General features: G+C 37.5%; 2 protein-coding genes and 1 pseudogene across 3 annotated transcripts; 2 read left to right on the top strand and 1 right to left on the bottom strand.

The window, feature by feature from the left end:
- Nucleotides 1–2,362: 2,362 nt before the first annotated feature.
- On the top strand, nt 2,363–5,822 carry LOC125193410 (uncharacterized). 2 transcript variants are annotated; one of them, XM_048091194.2, is made up of 3 exons: nt 2,363–3,817; nt 3,896–5,086; nt 5,157–5,822. In XM_048091194.2, the coding sequence occupies exons 1-3, from the start codon at nt 2,476–2,478 to the stop codon at nt 5,570–5,572; spliced, it is 2,949 nt and encodes a 982-aa protein (XP_047947151.1). In that variant the 5' UTR covers nt 2,363–2,475; the 3' UTR covers nt 5,573–5,822. The 2 variants fall into 2 exon arrangements, with proteins under 2 accessions (XP_047947151.1, XP_047947150.1); XM_048091193.2 differs by having other exon boundaries at nt 2,364–5,086.
- Nucleotides 5,823–6,637: 815 nt separating this feature from the next.
- Nucleotides 6,638–9,618, top strand: LOC125193412 (nucleotide pyrophosphatase/phosphodiesterase 2 pseudogene; annotated as a pseudogene).
- A 2,757-nt stretch (nt 9,619–12,375) lies between these two features.
- Nucleotides 12,376–21,691, bottom strand: VPS15 (protein kinase family protein / WD-40 repeat family protein). Its single transcript, XM_048091982.2, has 11 exons — nt 21,162–21,691; nt 20,590–20,712; nt 20,445–20,490; nt 20,206–20,366; nt 19,431–19,510; nt 18,550–18,655; nt 18,154–18,330; nt 14,920–18,075; nt 14,234–14,481; nt 14,051–14,150; nt 12,376–12,749 (listed from the first exon to the last, which is right to left on the bottom strand). The coding sequence occupies exons 1-11, from the start codon at nt 21,432–21,434 to the stop codon at nt 12,573–12,575; spliced, it is 4,647 nt and encodes a 1,548-aa protein (XP_047947939.1). The 5' UTR covers nt 21,435–21,691; the 3' UTR covers nt 12,376–12,572.
- Nucleotides 21,692–21,963: the final 272 nt, after the last annotated feature.

Genomic DNA, 21,963 nt, shown 5'->3' with positions numbered 1-21,963 from the left:
GGGATGATTGAATATGGAGTAGTTAAATACTCCCTCCGTCCCGCTTAAGATGACACGTTTTCCTTTTTAGTTTGTCCCAACCAAGATGACACATTTCCTTTTTTGGAAACTTTCTCTCTCCAATTAACACACACAACCACTTTTTTCCACCCGTGCCGGCTAAGGAATGTGTCATCTTAGCCGGGACGGAGGGAGTATTAAATGTTGTTGCTGTCGTTTCATTAGGAAACTACTGCGTTTTATTGCACAGCATGAGGTGCTGTGGTTTTAACCATAGCAGGGGATCCTTCTCCATGAATGTGATATGTCGGTAGATGAATGTGATATGTCGGTAGATGTAGATAAATTACTATATGTAATTACCTCCCTATTAATTTTAAATAACTCCCCACTAACTTCAAATAATTATCAACTAATTTAACCATTAAATAACCGTATCAATAGCAGATAAATATTTATTAAAAATTAGTTTTATTTAAATAATAATATTTATTTTAAAAGAATATTTCTCTAAATGCCCCCAAAACTCCTCTTTTATATATTGTATAGATTTTAATATTTGTGAAAATATATCTAAGTCGTACAGAAATTACGGCTGAGTAAAATGTATAGACGAGTGTTACGTCAATGCCATAATTATGTAAAATCTCGCTTCAACTAGTAATAAGTTAGTAGTACTACTTTTTAATAGATTATTTCTGCACTCGTGTGTTATGCCACTACACGCCATTACATTTTATCACTATCTCAAAGTGTGTTATATCAAATTGATGAGCTAATTTCAAAATTTATTAGCACTATATAAATTCAAGTCAAATGAAAAATATAAAAGTAAATAAATTTGTGCATTAAAATAAACGATAGTCGATAAACACAGCAGAAAATGTCAAATGCTGAGAACGATAAACACAGCATCACAAATTAGTCAGCAGAAGAGACGTGCGCAACATATTACACCAGTCAAAGTCGTCCATTATATTTTGTTAGTGTTAGACTGATTAGTTTATTTATCTCCATTCACATTCAACTTAGGCAACTTACCTTCTTCACATTTGACTAAAAAAATTACTCCCTCGCTCTCCAATCCATGATACTATTATCTTCAGAAATATGGGGAATAGCATGAAAAGTTCAGTAGAATTGAATTCTATTCTTACTCCACAAACGCAAGTACTATGTCTTTTATCTTTTCATATACTTTGAACATAGTATTTCATGGACAGTCAAATTATTCGGTGGGCCAAAATGAAGTATTTCAAATATGGGACTAAATTGAACAAGTTTCAATTCTGGGATTAAATTAGATGAAATTTTAAAATATAGTATCGGTTTCCAAAAGTTATGATTTAATTATCTAGTTTTAAAGTTATGAAATTGAGTACAAGTCATAAAAGTTACTACTCCTTTCATCCCCAATTAATTATCCACTTTTGCTATTTTCGTACGTCCTTCATTAATTGTCCGCTTTCACTTTTTACCATTAATGATAAGTAGGTCTCCACTAACTCATTTCACTAACATTTTATTATAAAACTAATACTTCATACAAAAGTGAGTTCCATATTCCATTAACTTTTTTAATTCACTTTTCTTTTCATTACTTAGAACTCGTGCCGGAACTAAAATGGACAATTAATACGGAATGGAGAGAGTAAAACTTACTACTATCTCTGTATTTAGAAAATAGCAACTCTTTCCATTTTAGTCAATTTTTTAAAAATAGAAACTTTAGAGTCTTTTTACTGAGAACGTGATACAATTATTATCTATAAATATTTTATATAACTCCTTCCGTTTCAAGCTATATAATGCATTTCTTTTGTAGATGGAATTTAATAAATTGATGTTAAAGGTTAAATAGAGAAAAAAAAGTATGAAAGAATATAAAATAGGAGAGAGAGATAGAGAGTAGTACTTTTACTTTACGTAAATTAATTTGTTAGTTAACTGTCATTCCCCGATGCAAATATGTAATGCTTGATAGTAGTATTTGATAATAAATAAATTATTTTTAATTTACATTTTTATAGTACTCCTAAGAGTTTAAGCTAAATCTCCAATATATTAATGAGTTTGCTCAACGAGTCTGGTCAAATAGAATAAAGTTGACGTGTGCAATTTCTTTGGTGAATATACAAAAGCACTATTTGATCCCCAATTAGAAATTATTTTTTTTATTCATGAAGATCTAATTACAATCTCATTAGTGTAAACATAATCACTTGCATGGAGTAAATTTTTGCAACCAGTTCGAAAAAATACTAATCTGCAATTAAAATATATAAAATGAAATCAATCGAAAAAAACGAATGGAATAATCTGAAATTGGGAAACGTAGCTGAAATAGCAACGGAATTTTCAAAGTCAGCTGGCTCTGGTCTTCATTTACAGCTTCCTCTCTGCTTCATACTTTCACATTACAATTTACAACTCTCTTCCACTTTCCTTGAACCAAAATAGAGAGAGGACTGTATCATGCATGCTTCATCCAGCAACATGATCAAACATGGATTCCTCATCATCATCCTATTTCTCAGCCTGCCTTACAATGGTATCTCACAAAACAACCATCCTAACCAAGACAAAAACATCCTCCTCGGACTCAAACAGCAATGGTCCAATCCCCCCTCCCTCAGCCACTGGACACCGTCGTCCGACCACTGCAAGTGGCCGGAGATCACATGCACGAGCGGCTCAGTCACGGGACTCGTGATACAAAACGGAAGCATCACGGAGGCAATCCCGCTGTCGATATGTGACCTCAACAACCTCACCTACATCGATCTCCAACTCAACTACATCCCAGGACATTTCCCCACTGTCCTCTACAACTGCTCCAAGCTTCAATACTTGGACCTCTCTAACAACTATTTCATTGGAACAATACCTGATGACTTGGATCGTCTTTCTCCGCAACTCCAGGTGTTGATCTTGTCGTTCAACAACTTCACCGGGGACATCCCTCCAGCCATAGGGAGACTGCTGAACCTCAGGTCTCTTCAGATGACAGCAAACTTGTTCAATGGCTCCTTCCCACCAGATATAGGCAACCTCTCAAATCTGGAGGAGCTGTCTCTGAGCTATAACACTTTTTCACTGCAGTCCATTCCACACAGCTTCGCTAAGCTGAAGAAACTGCGGAATCTGTGGATGACCGAAGCCAACGTGATCGGAGAAATCCCTGATGGCATTGGGAATATGTCCGCCTTGGAGTCTTTAGATTTAAATACAAATCACTTAACCGGTGGCATTCCTGGCAGCCTCTTTCTTCTCAAGAATTTAACTTTCATGTACCTTTACAACAACAGGTTATCTGGACCCCTTCCTCAGAGTGTCGAAGCCCCAAAGTTGCAGATTCTTGATGTTTCCAAAAACACTCTTAATGGGACAATCCCAGTTGAGTTTGGGAAGTTAACAAGCCTTACCGGTTTAGCTTTGAATTTCAACCAATTGTCCGGCGAGGTACCAGCAAGCATAGCCACGTTGCCACAAATTGTAGATATCAAGCTGTTCACCAACAATCTGTCAGGTGTGTTACCACCGGAGTTTGGGAGGTACTCGAAAATGAAAACATTTGAGGTATCTGAAAACCAATTTGAAGGTGAAGTGCCTAAATATCTGTGTGAAAATAAGGTCCTTAGGGGGGTGGTTCTCTTTGATAACAAACTGACAGGTGGGCTGCCAGATTCTCTTGGTGATTGCAGCAGTCTGGAGGTAGTGCGAATTCATGACAACAAGCTCTCTGGTAGAATCCCTGATGGTTTATGGACATCAGAGAATCTAACTGAGCTGATGATAAGCAACAACTTGTTTTCTGGTGAGCTACCACACAAACTAGGCTCTAAAGTTGGATTGCTCGAGCTGATAAACAACCGTTTTTTGGGTTCAATTCCAGCAAGCATATCTTCTTGGGAGAATTTGAGCGTGATGAAGGCAAGTAACAATTTATTAAGCGGTGCAATACCACAAGCATTGACTGCTCTTGCATCTCTGACAGTTCTTTTGCTAGACGGTAATCAACTTTCTGGTCCCCTGCCTTCAAATATAGTCTCATGGAAATCTCTCACAACGCTGGATCTCAGTAGAAATCAACTCTCTGGAGAAATTCCTGCAACAATGGGCCGGTTGCCGAATCTCAACTCCTTGGACTTGTCAGAAAATGCTTTTTCAGGCCAAATTCCCCCTGAATTTGGCTCTTCAATGGTAACTTTTCTCAATGTCTCCTCAAATAAGCTGTCGGGAAGAATCCCAAGATCGTTTGAAAATGGAGCTTTTCAAGGCAGCTTTCTGAACAACTCAGGACTCTGTTCCAATATCGTATCATTGGGCCTCAGCACTTGCGGTGCTGAAACTAGGAAATCCAACAAGTTCCCTTCTGGACTCATTGCTGCAGTCTCTAGCACCGCTGCAGTGGCCTTCCTAGCAGTCTCTCTTTACACAATGTATGCCTGCAGAAGTTACAGAAAGAGAAAGCAGGTTTCAAGCTCAACTTGGAAGCTCACTTCATTCCAAAGGCTAAATTTCACAGAAGCAATCATATTGTCAAGCTTGAGAGACGAGAATCAAATTGGAAGTGGAGGATCTGGGAAAGTATTCCGTGTCCCCATAAGTCGCTCAGGAGAATATGTGGCTGTTAAGAGGATCTGGGACAATGTCAAGTTAGATGAGAAACAATTCCTAGCTGAAATTCGGATACTGGGCACTATTCGGCACTCTAACATAGTGAAACTACTTTGCTGCATTTCGAGCGAGACCTCAAAGCTTCTCGTCTACGAGTATATGGAGAACCACAGTCTGGATACATGGCTTCATAGCAGAAACAGATTACACAACATCTCGGGCCATGTTGTCCTGGACTGGCCCAAGAGGCTGCAGATTGCAATTGGAGCTGCTCACGGGCTCACCTATATGCATCATCACTGCTCACCGCCAATTATCCATCGAGATGTGAAATCAAGCAACATCCTGTTAGATTCTAAATTCAATGCAAAGATTGCAGATTTTGGACTAGCAAGAAACTTGATCAAGCACGGAGAACCTAATACCATGTCGGTAGTAGCCGGCTCCTTTGGATATATGGCTCCAGGTAAGTATTATATTAGTATGATTTTCTGAATATCATTTGATTCCCTGGACTTATTAACCACATATTTCAGAATATGCTCAAACAAGAAGAGTCAGTGAGAAGATTGATGTGTACAGTTTTGGTGTGATCCTTCTTGAATTGATAACTGGAAAAGAGGGTCATTACGGAGACGAGAGTTCGTCCCTTGCTGAGTGGGCATGGCGTCACATTCAACACGGCAAACCAATACTTGACATTGTGGATGAGGATATAAAGGATCCACTCTACTTGGAAGACATAAACACTATACTGAAGCTTGGATTGATCTGTACCAGCACATTCCCTTCCAGCAGACCTGCAATGAAGGACGTTCTGCAAATCTTACTTCGATGCCAGCCCATCAGTGACAAGACAAATGGTAACGAATATGATGTTGTTCCTCTCCTCCAAAGTTCTCACCCAGATACCTGCTTTCAATCTGATCAAAGTGTTTTCACTTCCGTATGATGATGAGTTAGATGAGATCTACATTTATACATCTTTACTAGTAATCTTCATATGAATTAGCAGGAGTTATGCTGGATATTCAGATGTAGTAAAATCGTTATAAGCTAGTAGAAAGAAATAGGAATAGAACAGTAGATATGATGTCATTGTACCAAGAGTGCAAGTTTTCACCCTTTCCTATTTTCATTTTTGGTTGTCACAGTTACCTATTAATTACAACTATATATTAATAAAGTGTTTCAGTATTGCACGCCTGTATGTTATATATCATCTGATTAACTGAAACACAAAAGTCAGATTTGTGTTATATATTGTCATCTTAAAATTTTCTGCACAGAATTCCTATGGCAGAATTTAATTTGGAAACATAACCTAATAGTATTGAATTAGGCCAACTAGTATTCAAGCTAATATTCAAGATATCTAGTTAGCAGATTCTACAACATAAGATACTGTATAGAATACTACAATATACAGATAAAAAACTTGATTTGGGCGTACTTCCACTCTAGGAGGAGTCTTACTAGGATACAACAGAAGTCTCATCCATCACAAGTTGGAATCACAGGAACAAGATAATACTTTAAAGTTTCCAGTGCAACCATCTTTCTGCGCCTGGGAAACTGCATAATTCCTTGCGTGTTGAATCCTTAGACGGACATTGTCATTTTGAGCCTCGTGAACCTGATACATTAATCTACAATAAAATATAGCCAAAACTACAATGGCCACAAATTTTGTGAGTGACAAACAAATCATAACCAGAACAAAACACAACATACCATTGATTTCCTCAATGTATTCAATTCAGCATCTCCATTTTGGGTTAATGGGAGACCAGGACTACACAGAGCCATAGATGAGCTGATATCACACACATTATACACTGATAACTAATCAAAAATCAAGAAAAACATCATAATACGTTTGCCTAAACTAGAGATATTTCACGGTGGCTGAAAAGCTAATAGTTGGAATTGCACAAGAATTTTCTACAACTCGCTGTTGCTTTTGCAGTCCAAATACTTCTATAATGGATGGAACGGGATTAATTACCTGGAAGAAATTGGGGGGTCGGTTTTCTTCCGCTTCGACGAGGCTTAAATTTCATCATGATTTCAGAATTATGATACAGTCCAATGGTGGTCCAAAGGAGAAATTTCTTTAATAAATATGGGCACCCTTGTCTTCCAGATTTATTTTGCGTTTGACTGCAATTGTATGAATGTGTCCTCTCTATTCATGTTTAGGCAGACATATCTTTTCATCAAAGAACTATGAATGTTAACTCCTACAGTCAAGAATGTTGTATTCGAAAGCTACAACTCACAGAATAGATTCTCAGCATCAGATTCAGTCATTCAAGGTTTGCTCTGCTCTCAAGATCTGCAAAATCAAAAGAATAGTTTCATCAAGACCAGGTAGTCATAGTTGTCAGCCACAAGACAAACTTTAGGACATCATCTTCCAGTATTAATAGTCTGATCCTGGCTATCAGGATCCAGCAAAATAGCACTGGGCCACTTCCAGTATTAATTAAACCTTCCTTAATTCGGAAGACAAACTGCCACTCCACCTTCTTTGACACCTTCATCTCAACCACCTTCCATTCTCACGCCTCCACAACTAATATCTCTCATTCTTCAATAATTCATCATTTAACAAACTTCCCCTCGTTTCTCATTCACCACTCTCCCAAATAATCTTCAAATCTCCAATTTTGATCCAAAGCTACCAACTTCATCTGATTAAAATCACCCCCAATCTCCACAAGGCTTCCATTTCCATAAAATCAATTGGAAATGGTATCTGAATCCGTACCGATCCTCACTCCAAAAGCCAACGAATCAGCTGCAAATGAAGAAGGCGAACTTCCCGACGCAGCTCTTCTACCACTCTCCACCTCAGACTCTTGCCCCTCAAATCCAAACCCTAAACCGGCCTCCATTACCCCCATCATCATCTCCCTCTTCCTCTCCACCTGCACTGCTCTCGCCGCCGCCGCCGTCTTCGCATTCCTCTTCTTCCACTCCGCCTCTAATCCGCCGCGGGAGGTGGCCAGGCCGCTCGCAAAGCTCAAGAGCCCAGTCGTTTTACTAATTTCAATGGATGGATTCCGATTCGGATACCAATTCAAGACCGATACGCCCCACATCCGTAGATTGATCGAGAACGGAACTGAAGCTGACCTAGGTTTGATTCCTGTGTTCCCAACCCTTACTTTCCCAAACCATTACTCAATTGTCACAGGATTGTACCCTGCTTATCACGGAATCGTCAACAATTTCTTCACCGATCCCTCCACCGGCGACTTCTTCACCATGTCCAGCCACGAGCCAAAGTGGTGGCTCGGTGAGCCTCTGTGGGAGACTTTGGCGAATCGTGGCTTGAAAGCATCAACCTATTTTTGGCCTGGCTCTGAGGTAGTCAAGGGCTCTTGGAACTGTTCTAATGAATACTGCATGATTTATAATAGCTCTGTGCCTTATGAAGATAGAGTTGATACTGTTTTGAAATACTTTGATTTGAACATTAGTGAAATTCCTTCGTTTATGACATTGTATTTCGAGGATCCCGATCATCAGGGCCATAAGGTCGGTTCCGATGATCCGAAGATCACAGAGGCGATTTCTAGGGTTGACAACATGATTGGGAGGTTGATTAGTGGTTTAGAAAAGAGGGGGGTTTTTGATGATGTGAATATCATTTTGGTTGGTGATCATGGGATGGTTGGGACATGTGATAAGAAGCTGATATACCTTGATGATCTTGGGATACCCAAGGATTGGATTCAGTCGTATAGCCCGTTGCTTGCCATCCGCCCGCCATCTGACCATTCGCCTAAGGAAGTTGTGGCGAAGATGAATGAGGCTTTGAAGTCGGGGAGTGTTGGGAATGGTGAGTATTTGAGGGTTTATCTCAAGGAGGATCTGCCTAGGAGACTGCATTATGCAGATAGTGATCGTATCTCTCCAGTTATAGGGTTGGTTGATGAAGGGTTTAAGGTGGAGCAGACGAGGTTGAAGAGGCAAGAATGTGGAGGATCGCATGGATATGACAATGCAATCTTCTCCATGAGGAGTGTTTTCATTTCTCATGGACCTCGTTTTGGTAGGGGGAGGAAGGTTCCCTCGTTTGAGAATGTTGAGATATACAATTTGGTTACAAGCATTTTGAACATTGATGGAGCTCCAAATAATGGAACAATGTCACTTCCCTCGAGTGTTCTTCTGCCTATCCACTGAGATCATTAGTCATCTCTTGTGTTCAATGAAGTAGATTGGCTGTATCATGGCAAATCATGCCATGTGCAGTGATGAGTAGTGTTCGTTATGGGGAATGGCTGCTGATTCAAGTTATAGAATGGAGTTTTTCTAAGAGAGAGATACGGGTTGGGTTGGGTTAGGTTAGGTTAGTTTTTTTTGTTTGCAGAGCTGGACAAGTGTGAAGCTTATGAAATACTAAGGTGGTTATTATTCATAATGTGCAGTGCCTGTAGAAGATATTCAAAAAATATTTGGTGGCATTGTATCAATAATCCTCGGGTCTGACTTCAGATTTTGTTGTTCGATCTAAGATGCTTGACTCATGTCATGCCATATTGTCACTTGACGGTCCTCAGCCACGGCAGCACTTTTGAAGTATAGTTTTTTTTATACTTGCTGAAGTGATATAGCAATCTGAAAAATGATACGAAGCTCTACAGCAACGGGCGAAGATTGTGCTTTGCTTCAAAAGCAGTTTGGATTACTTCTGATCAGTGATTTTCTGATCAATGCCATAGGTTTGATACTAATTCTTACAAGTGATGATGCCTTTTGCAGATACATTCATCTACTTGATCAAAATTGTAATGTCTGAAAACTGAGTTTGTATTGTATGCATTAGTAGTTGCTGTATATCATGCAGAAAGCTTTACTTCATTTGGTTGTATAGCCTCCCTATTATTTTTTAATATAGATAGCGCATTATCGCTATATACTTGTATTCTTTATGTATATCGCAGAACAATATTTCAAGTCGATACTAAACCTTTTTCGGACTTATAGTATTTGATTTTGGATGCAAACATTGATTATGGTGAAGTAAGAGTTGATGCTGCTGTTATAATGAGAATGAGGTGTTTTTGCATCCCACTTTTAAATAGTCTTCATAACGAAAAACAAAATCAAACACAAATAACAATTTAACTAACTACAACAAGTCCTTATAGCAATTCTAAACTTGGAAACGAATTTAGAACTAAGTGTTAGGAACTTCGAAATGAACTAAAATAATAAAGTAACCATCCCATTACACGTGAGACATTTGTTTTGGACACGTATTTTTAGAAGTGAAATAAAGTAGAAAAAAAAAAGAGAGATGTTTTTGGACAATGGTTTTAGATTCCCTGCTGTACTATGATGTTCAACACCATATTATATACTATATATTAATCTTTTTTTATTCGAATAATGTACAGTGTGGAACATCATACAAACCTTGCTATGCTTTGCAAAGCAGAGGATCCAAATCCAACCAACTAACTTCTCAATAAAATGGCTGCCGTTTTGAAATTTGATTTCTTTTTTTTTTCTTTGTACTTTAAAAGTTTATATTTTTATCCTTCATTTGAATCCATAAATTACCCTTTGTTCTCATTTTTGTTCACTTTGTGCTCACTAGAAACTGTCTTTTAAATAGACTAAATTCTATACTTTATTCATCATTTATAGTTAAATTTTGATTTAACACAAATTTTAAGAAATTTTTGTGAATAAAATTAAGAAAATGAGTTAGTGAAATATGGACCACAGTTGTATATACTCCCTTCGGACCCCATTAAATATCCTATATTTTCTTATTTTGACGATCCAATAAATGTCTTATCTCGCTTTGACTCACAATTATTTTAAACTATTACTCTATATAAAAATATAGTCCATATTCTACAAACTTTTTAACTCACTTTCCTTCATAAAATCAAATAATTTCTTTAAATCCCCCATTGGTCAAATATGACACATTTAATGGAGATCAAATGGAGTATTGGTTTAATAAAAATGTGGATGTGATTTAATGGTGAGGTCCACTTACCTAAAATAAAAAATAAAAGTAAATGAGAATTTAGATTGTGGATACCCCAAAATGGCAAAATGAGACATTTAATTTATGGATAAATGAAATATATTCTACTTTCAACTAGGCATATAATATCATGAACTTAAATAGTTGTTCCATTATTATCATCGGCAACAAAATCCGACTACATTTCACTTACCATCACCACATGTCGGATAAGGTTATCACTGATATAATTATGTGATTACAAAGTCCCTAGAATGCAGATATGATTATCTATCTCATTTTAATGTAATCAGGTTTTGTGGCCGATGATAAAAATGCACCAACTATATAAGTTCGTGATATTATATGTCAAGTTAAAAGTTCTGTGTGACAAAATAAACTTTTAAAAAGTTTCGTGATATTAGGCGCCATATGCTAATACACCTTTATATATGTAAGTGTTATTCTTGTAATTAGCATAAGGCTCTAATGTGTTGCTATTTGGATTGGGGAAAATACCAAAATACTTGCCTTATTGTACTGAAAATATCGAATTTTTGGTATACCGTAATTTTCGGTACAGTATGATACCTTACTGAAAGATTTCGGTAAGGTAACAGTATGAATTTTTATATAACGCGGTATACCGTTGCATACTAAAATTGGGTATATACTGTAAATTAAGGTATATGTCGTAATATATAAATATAATTATATAAAATATATTTTATGTATTTTTAAATTCTATTGTGAAATATAAATATAATTATGAATAAAATATATTTAATATATTTTTAGAATTATAAAATATAAATAATATATAAAAAATCAAATTATCTATTTTCATTGATGTTATAAGTCAGGTATACCGCAAAAGTACAGTACTGAAAATAAGGTACAGTATCAATATGGAATTTCGTCATATCTAAAATAAGGTATACCGAAAATTTTGGTAAAGTAGAGATATGATTTTTTTTTCATATACTGAATTTACGATATGGTGATTTCAGTAGGATATACTGTAGCTACTCATCCCTAGTTGCTATAATGTTGTTGACCAAAATATCTCTTCTTAATCGACTAAATCCTATTTATTCAATGTGTTGCTATAATGGCGTCGATTTTTCAAATCTTTATTATCACCATGTCATTTTTAATTACAATTGGCAATCTTTAATAATCTAAAATATTATTAGAAAAAACTTAAATTTTATATAATCTCTTGATTTAAAACATTTTTCACAACCCATATATCAAAGTGGCAATAAATTTTATAAAGTTATAATGAAAGCAAAGCATAATTGCATATGCGTTGACTTTTGTTACATAGTACTCCCTCCGTCCCAAGGAAGATGACCCCTTCCTTGGGCGGTACGGAATTTTATGCAACTTTATTTTATGTGTTAAGTAGAGAGAGTAAAGTAAGAGAGAGGGAATAAAATAGAGATGAAGGAATTTCCATTTTAAGTAATTAGTCATCTTGATTGGGACAAATCAAAAAGGAAAGTGAGTCATCTTCAATGGAACGGAAGGAGTACAAAATAATAGTTCTAGCGACGTATTTCTCTTTCTGAATATGCATCTGTCTGTGTACAAGGGATATTTTATACAGAGAATGTTGGATTTCAAAATATAGATAAGTACATTTGTATATCCAATATATTTAATTGAATACTATTAATGAGTCATAATTGAATTATGAACACAGTTTGTTTTTTTCCAGATAAGCGCAAACAGCTCATCTTCTTCTGGCCAGATTCAGAAAAAAATCTTCCAAATTCAGTAACTAACTTTAGCCATCTAAAAGAATTTTTCTCTTAACACTAAACCATAATTACAACTATACAAGAAATGGAACATAAATAACAAACGATCAGCCCTAAAAAATCATCTACACCTTGTGTCTATTATATATAAATATGTACAACAAATTAGAGGTGAAAAAGGCTCCTCCTCACTTCCACACCTTTATAGCTCCATCTCTACTGCTTGATATCAGAAGTCTCTGGTTCAATCTCACAGACGCCAGAGAGAGTACTGAGTCATGGTGACACCCAGCAGAATCAGTAGCCGCAGCAGCAAGAATTGCTTTTCCAGTCAACCTCGTTGCTAGCGGTCGTCTTTTTGCTTCCTGCTCAAAACAGCGACTAAATATTAAGCTTCACACAGATATCAGGCAGATAACACAGTTACACATTTATCATCAGCAACCACTTTCAGAGTTAGTCAAATTGTAGTACATAAAAGGCATGAATATCTCATGAGTATGAGAATGCATAATCTCCCTACAATCATTCTGTCAATGTTTAAGTACAACAAATGGGAGCCATCAAAATCATAATAACCAACGAAAACTTTGAATTTCTGAATTTCTGAATTCTGAATTCGGTAAGTACATGATGAAAGATTGTGGTTGTGAAAATTGTAATACTATTGAGTTTAAAATGGACAAAAGCAGCCTATAAAGCAAGACACAAAATCTCTGAATAATTTCCTTTGTAAACTTCCTCCGAAAAAAGGGAATAAAAAATCATGGTGTTCACCCCTACCAAAAAAACAGCAGATTTTAAGTTGCATCACGTGGTAACATCGACCTATTTTATGTAGCGCCAAGGATTACTAAAAGATCTAAAGAAGAAATGAGCAGAATATATTATAGAGGTTATAGACGAAAAAAAGTTTCTAGCATGTCATTCCACACAGATCCTACCCAGTTTCTGTGATTACATGCACAAAGATAGTATACCAGGGAGTGTTGATCTTAAAAATAAAGCAACAGGAGAAACTTGGAGGTGTGATACATACATTTGTGTCTGTGTGCATGTGTGACTGGAAACATACACGAGATCAGGATAACTCATTTGGTAAATCAAGGCATTGTGTTAACTCATTCCATTACCTAAGCATGACTATTAGTTGAAAATGACGCAAGAGAAAGGTCTCTAACAGGCCTATTTGATTCGTATGGAGTAAATGTTCTTGTCAAAGTAGAAATAGAGGCTAAAAGAATCACAAATTCACAATCGTATTGTACTTAAGTGCTCATCCAAACAGGATTTCTGAACGCAAAGGAAGATATGCTAAGAAAAATAAAATTTAAAATAATTAGGTGACTGTATAATCTTGTTGCTTATTTTTCTCATAAGTCAGAACTCCAGGCAAGTAGTACTTCTAAACACTATTCCTTCAGTCCCGCTATAAATGGATTTTATACGTATTGGGTTGTCCCACTATAAGTGACCTAGTCCAGAAAAGAAAACTTTTTACACAAAAAGTTAGTCAGCACCTACTACCTCATGCACGAAACACAACTTTCTTATCCTATGTGCCTAATTTGTATAGGCCACTAACTGCGGGACTGAGGGAGTATATCCTAACACATCACAAGCAGCAAAGTAAGGAGCAAAATCTTAGCCCATCAATCTGAAATACCTGCACGACTTGCACTCCAAAACTAGATTTTGTCTCATAGAAATCATCATTTCCAACGCCTTTAATAGATGGTCCACATACACAATACGTGCGTTCAGGGCTGAAAATATAAGTGTGAATATCAATAAATGGAAATTTTTTAACAAAAACCTGAACCTCTCAAAATTAAGCAATATTGAGTACCTGAAATGGTCCCAACGACGAATTTTCAAATCAGTTCCACCAGTCAATAAATCTCCACCAGGTAACGGGAGCAATGCACGGATACCAGGAACACGAATTGAGGGCTCATTCAGTTCATCAACCCTGTACTTTGAGTTTGTACTTCGCCTTATCTCTGATTTAGAGTTAGTCTTCGAAGATGGTCTGGCCAAGGCCCAAGGTGACTCAGAATTCTCAGCATCAGATTCAAGGTTTGCTGCTCTCAAAATCTGCAAAATCAAAAGAATAATTTCATCAAGACCAGGCAGTCATAGTTGTCAGCCACAAGACAAACTTTAGGACATCATCTTCCAGTATTAATAGTCTAATCCTTGCTATCAGTATCCAGTAAAATAGCAGTAACTAAGCTTTCACACTGGATGCTTTTCTTAATTGTTTAAAATAACTAGATCAATTAAATTATACAATTTCAGTTCAAATTTATAAATAAGATTATCATATTCTAAAGCTAGAACCCATGATTTAGTATTTGGCTTACATTTGCTCAAAATCATGGCCATCAAACAAAAGAAATCCACTACTCACTCGAGAGAAAGATCAGATGATACAGTAGTCACTTGACTCACTTATTTCGAAACTTAATACTACTACTTAATACTGAACATAACGGAAAGCTACACTGGAGAAAAGATTAGAATCTAGTATACCTGGTGACAGCTTCCATTTTCAGCATTCCAAAGAGAGACCTCATTACACCCAGCTGCAACATAAACAAGTGGCCTTGTCGCAACAGATAAGGGGGTACCGGAAGGAGGAACAAAAAGACACATCTTTTCAATGGGGCATGGAAGAGAATATTGCCATGAGTTAACAGGTATGCAGAATCTAAGATCCCACAAAGTAAGTACACCCCTTGATGATCCAGATACAAACCAATTACCGCAAGGGTCTGCCACAAGAGAAGATATATAACCCTCCTCTGGAGAAACTTTGGTATTCCAACTGTTTGAATTTGTTCTTGTGTCCCATAGATGGACCCCACAGTTCTGAGTGCTATATAGAATCATTTGGCTAGTATTACCATCAGCAGAATAATTCAAAAGGCTAAGTATAGCACCTTCTCCAAAACCAGTTTTCTTGACATCAGTTATACCTGAATAATTTTCAACCACATTTCCAAGCCCTCTGGAGATGTGATCAACAGAAAACATATGCATCATCCCATCACTTGCCCCAACAACAATTTGAGTAGTACCTTGAAGCACCGCAACACACATTGCACGACTTCCACCTAGAGAATAGGTTAGTCTAGACCGAAATGAGATATCCTTCTCCAGTTTCTTGCAATCCCATATCTTTACAGTAGAATCTTCAGAAGCACTCACAAAAAATTGCTGGTCCATTGAAATAGAAATATCATTGACGGCAGATCTGTGCTCTTGCAAGTGAGCAACTAACACCCCGCGAGGTCTCCATCCTGAATCAGGAATAGTTGATGACCATGCTAAGGATGTCGATTCTGTTGCCTCAACCGAGTTATCCCCAATGGTGAGGGAACCCCCTTTTATTCTGTCAGGAACTCCTGTTTCATGAAATTTGTTACCCACAAAAGCTGTTTCATCAGTTTCCCTATCATCTACTTCATGTACAACCCTTCTCAATTGTGCAGGACCATTACCAACATACACTGATCCTGAAACAAGCTTAGGAGGAGGTATTGTACTTGCTAAACTAAATGATTTATTTACTGGATCCATCCAAGGCAGAGAAGAAGTACTGAAACCTAAGGAATTATATGGTAACGAAGCATCAGAAACAGCTGGAGCATTGGTTGATGTCCGCCTGTGATCAAACTTAAACTGGTATAGAGGTACGCTTTCTGCTGATTTATCAATGAAGCTGTTCATACAGCTCATTTGGGGAGACATAAATCCAGAGAGCTGAGATTTTTCTGAGGCACCACGGTCATGGGCTTCTTCTTGGCTCAAAGAGTTTTGCATTAAATTTCCCATAGCTTTGAACCTGCTTTCATTATCATCTAACTTAGAGGAATCAAACTGTTCGGCAGATGTGCTAGTAAAGCTATGATGTCCAAAGTCATTTTGTCTGTCAGACATACATTTAATTGGATCCAGCTCCTTGGCAGTTCTCTGAAGTAAGTCTATGGCTTCAGATTTTCTAGACTGTGATGATGCATTGTACCAAATCTTTCTCTGTCTCTCCAGCATGTCTGAACTTCTGGCATTTTCTAAAACCTGATGGTATACCTCTCTTGAGACAGGCGGCTTCAGACACCCAAGAAGAGCTTTTACCGAGGCTAAAGATGCTGGTTGTCTGCGCAAGAAAGGGCGTATAACTGGGACCAGAAATACATAAGAATCTACCGCACCAAGGTTCTCACTACTAGCCGCAATAAATGTAACAGCTGCTCTCCTGACCCACTTACTTGGATAACATAGCAAAGGGAAAGCACGCTCAATCATCTCAAGCAGTACCCTCTTCCTCAAGAAACCACTTCTACAAAGAATGGCCAGGCAATCCAATGCATTGACGATCACGGATTCCGTGCTATCAATAAGCGCTTGCTCAATATACGGTAAAAGGTATTCCTCTACACTCCGTTGGCCCACAAAGAAACAGACATATATTATTTGCCCATAAAATACAGTTCTCAGCTGTTCATCGCGATCATTGAGAAAAGCAGGGAGGATAGGTAGCAAAAAATCATTACTCTGCTTCTGGCCAAAAAACCAACAAAGATTGCCTATATCCTGCAGGAGTGCTCTCCTTATGTTTGGTGTTTGCTTTGGACCCATCACAAGTTCTTGAATGACCTCTGCAATAGATTTCCGTAACTGTCCAAGCTGGGCGTCATTATTCAGCCTCTGAGGCTCTCCATAAAAGTCTGAGGCTGGCAGTGATGATTTTCGTGATGAATTCTCATTAAGAACCCCAGCCTCGGTCAGGCTTATTGAGTGAATCAAGAACCCATAAGCAGTCAGTGCCAGTTTAGATATATTGCTGCCATAGCAAATCCTCACACTTTCCTCAGGATCATCAGGAAGCATGGAAAGCATAGGAAGAATATACTCAGGAAAGATTTTGGCATCACTTGGAGGAAAATCCCTGACTAGCGGGAGAATGTCACACAAAGTCTCCAGTGCTGCACAACGGACAATGGCAGCTGGATCTGAAAGCACAGCTATAACATAGGGAAGGATACGCTGCAGTCGATCTTCATCGTCAATGTACAAAGAACAAGACTTCAGCAGTAAAACAGCAGCCCTCCTTATAAAAGGGACCTTGACATTGCGAATGCAAGAACATAGAAGTGAAGCAATCAAAACCATACCCTCACAGCTTAATATATCCTGAGGTAGAGGCAGAAAAGGCATTCCAAAAGAATCTGATTGATTATTAAAATCTGATATCAACGAGCTCAAATCAGTCATTGTGATCTTTTTCAGGAAAGGATGGTGACTCCGCTGGAATTTATTGGAGATACTTTGAATGACCTCACCAGGAGATTGTAAACCGCGGTTCTTCTGATTTTGAGAGTCTATGGTCTTCACACTACTATCTTGCATTGTGTCCATGCTCAAATTCCCATTGTTAAGTTTCACATTTCTTAGCAAGGTACTCATGTTATCCAGGAGATCAAATCGATCACGAGTAATGCCCTTCTTGGTTTCTTTTCTTTCATTCGAAGATTTATCTGCCCCAGTGGAACCTTGTTTTATATGTTCTGGCAAGTGGCTTGTATCATTATTAGACGTTTCTGTTTCAGATACCACATCCTCAACTGCCCTGTTGCCAAGCATCTGTCTAAGAATTTCTTGGAAAGAGGTCTCGCATGCTAGAACCTGCAGCACCGATTACCTTGACTGAAACAAAACGACTATGCAAGTATAAAAACGAAAAGATCAATATGATTTCCTTACCCTTGCATCACAACTCAGAGGATTTAATAAGGAATAGAACTTATGGAGAAACGGTGAGAAGAAACATGGAAACACAACACCCGCGTAGTTCTGCAGGTAGCTCTCAGCAGAGCACCTTGACTCTGGGTCTAGTTGAATCATATGAAGAATCATCTTACGGATTCCTGAATCTGGAATCTTCATTCATGCAATAACAAAGAAATCACTCAGCAGAATACATTTACAGGAAACCAGAAGAGAAGTTAAATTCTAATGATTCAGTGAGCTCAGTTATAGATGAGACATTATATGCATACCAAGGGAAGTTCAATAGCAATCAGATAGAGAAGGAAAAGACCAATTCGAAAAAAAAAACAAAGTTCTTTAAAAGGATACACCCACAGCATAAGGAGGTACCTTTTCAAGATGCTGGGTAGGATCATATTGTCCTCTTCGATACGCAAGGAGTTGGGAAAGTTCAAACAAGGGTTGGCCTTCGAGAAAAAGCTCGGCAATCACGCACCTGAAACACAGTTGTATGTTTCAAATCTTGGATGTTAAACACCTTAAAGCTCCATGAATATGCAGATATCAGGGTTATGCATGACAACTGACAGGGTAAAACAAAATTTCTAAAGATGTTAGCATCAGTAAGTTTTAAACCTTACCAATTAATCCTATAACTAAAAGATGGTTATTCGATGGGACAAAGAAAATAAGTGGGTATAAATTAAATGAATAAGTTAGTGTCTGTTCACTACAATATACTTCTGTTCATGATGGTCTGTAATTTTATGAGATCCTAATTGCAATTTCTCTGCAGTTGAGAGGCACTACTTTATTCAATAAAACAACAACACATATACATCTGCCAAAAGAACAGCTGCTGAAAATTAATTATAATTCCTTATGACACTGTTATGAAATGGCAGAACATAACATATATATTCATGAGATGATAAGCAAACTAGTAAAGCAATAACCAATTTGCCAATTTTGGTGAACATTTCCTGATATGTGTTTGACACAGGTAGTCCTACTAACAGAAGAAACAAAACTGAATCATAAAATGCCACCACCACTGTCCTCAAACTGAATTTGACAAACAGAGGAATATTATTAGCAGTCTGTCCCTGGGCAATTTTTAAGAAGAAAAGGGAACAGAAAAGGTTGGGTGTTGTTATCCATCCTTAATACACTGTCTGATATAAGCTCATGTTCGTGGTTGATTTATCCCATAACAGAAGTTTACACGAATTTTATCATAGCAATAATGGATTTATGGGCACAATACTTACCCTACAGAAAAAATATCCATTGATGGCTTCAAATTTGCATCTTGGGAGACTTGTGCCTCCCCACCATGCTCATAGAACCTCTGAAAATATAGTATTCAACATTCAATAACCACACATACGTGTAGAGGATGAAATTTTAGAGGGAAGGGAGGGAATGGGTCATCTTTGAAAAGACATCCATCACCCATTCCCCTTTTCGAAGATAAATAACTGAAAATGCAAATAGTTATAGAAGATTCTGAAAATGATATGGATGAATAATATCCACATTAGTTATTGATAGGAGATGTCCAATTCATGGATTGTAATTACTTAGTTATACAACGATGTCCACAGCCTGAATAGTGTCTATTATAAAAGTTTCCAGAATCACAACTATAGGATGGCAAGCTGAGATATGATAGATACAACAAGGTCAGAGTGTATCCAACTGTATCCTCATTATATGCAAATCTAAAGGTTATTTCATATGAACAAATCCTTGGTCCTTGCTAATTACCTGCCCGTTCAATTAACATTAGCTCTTGGTGTCTCCTCACTAACAAGATGGGTGCTAAAGAGACCATAGGAGAATGTAATATCCTTGCCTAGCAAAACAATCCATATTGCATTTTACACATTTCCTGATCTAAATGTTATCATATACCTAGACATACCAATAGCTCCTGGTATTAAAGGGTTTATACAAATATTGATTGCACCTTCAAAGTTAAATAATGATTAGAAATGAGAAATGGGAAAGAAAAAAAATTAGAGAATACATAATTTCACACACCTCAGGTGCAACATAACAGCGTCTTCTTCCCCCAGTATCGAAGAAGAATGAAAAATCAGAGGGATCATCATAAGGGATATATGTAGGCTTAAATGATGCAAAGTCAGCAAGGTAGAGCCAGTTCCAGGAAGTGACCAACACATTCTCACACTTAATATCGCCTGCAATACATTAAGATATGCTAAAGATGAAGTAGATACGTTCCAGGTACATAAAAATAAGTTAAGTGTTTATCTAACCATGGCACACTCCATGCTCGTGACTCTGTTTCACGGCATAAAGCAACTGCAACAATAGTAAGTGAAAATTAATATCCTGCTACTTTTTAAGGTATGGTTCCACTAATGCATCATCATAATTTAACCGACAGAGGGAGACAGGAACCTGAAAAGCCAACCATTTCTTTTCGACAAGACTAAGGAATGGTCGAGTACTCAGCCGATCATGAAGATTGTTAAAGAAGTATTGCCTCAACAAATAAGCAGCTTTATCTGTTTCAAGCCAAAACTGCAAAAATGAATTCAATAAGAAAGAAATTTATGAAACAGTTTCAAAAATGAGACACTGACTGCAGGAATGAGATTCAATGAACTAAGACTACAGACCCTCATTTATCCATCAGCACCGAGCAGAACACACATTTATCAATTAAAAGCCAGAATGAGAGATATGCTTTACTTATTCACCTATAGTTTATCTAACAGTCAGTAAGACTTGGGTCGCATGGTGTTATCAATATCACCCACTACTGGCTACGAACTAATCTCTTTATAAATTGACAATTAAAGAGGAAATTCAGCAGAATTTTAAGGTCTGTTTCTGAAATAATTTACTGCCTACATATCTGACCTAACTGAATTCACAAAATCACCAACAACTGAACATGAACAAGAAATACCTATAGAGCCAGGCGTAAAAGAATCGGATAAGTGGAGCGTGAAAAGGGGGAAAGTAACCTGGAAGGGCCAGACATGGGGGTGATCGAGCTTGGAGAATATATCGCTAATGCGAACGAGACGGCGCTCATAGTCTCGCAAATCAATTGAGTCGCCGCGCTTGAAGTAGACCTTGACGAGCACCAAACCCTCATCGTGCTTGCAGAGTATGGACTTGAGAAAGCGGTCCCTGCCGAGGACTTCCTTGAGCACCAAGTTGTAGGAAGACGGCAAATCATGCAGATAGTATTCCGTGGCCGAGGCCTGCGTCGTCCGCGCGATCTTGTTCCCCATCCAATTTGATCGGGGCTCCCGATTCTATCAGTGGGTAAATTGATTGGTTTAGGGAGAATTAGAGTGCATGTAGGTAGGGGTTTAGAAGCTGGGGATGGGGATTAATGGAGGAATTGGCATGGTTGTGATGGGGGAGTAGGATTTGGAGCTGTGGCAAAATCTGGTTTTCCGTTCAAGATTCAAAGAGGGCTTTCTTTGTGATCAATACCTATTTCTGAAATGTTATCACCACACCACCAATTTTCAATTTTTAAATTACTAAGAGTTTTTTGAAAGAGTATTGATTAATGGTTGTAACATTTAATAACTCCATATTTCATGAATCATAAGCTCTATATTCGTAGTACTCCTATTATTCACGTCACATTATTTAAAGTTCAAATTAAACACGAACACCTGAAAATCACAATCCCCGTTCCTTATTTATTAGCTGAAAATGGACATTAGTCCCTCAAGTCATTCACTTTCGCCAAATTATTACAACTTTCACTAACTTTAAAATTAGTATTACACATTTTGTTTCTTAATA

This window comes from Salvia hispanica, chromosome 4 (genome assembly GCF_029641045.1).
Source record: "Salvia hispanica isolate PSC_SH4W2 chromosome 4, Shi_PSC_v1, whole genome shotgun sequence".
Classification (NCBI taxonomy): Eukaryota; Viridiplantae; Streptophyta; class Magnoliopsida; order Lamiales; family Lamiaceae; genus Salvia; species Salvia hispanica.
This window is presented reverse-complemented; position numbering and strand designations above follow the sequence as displayed.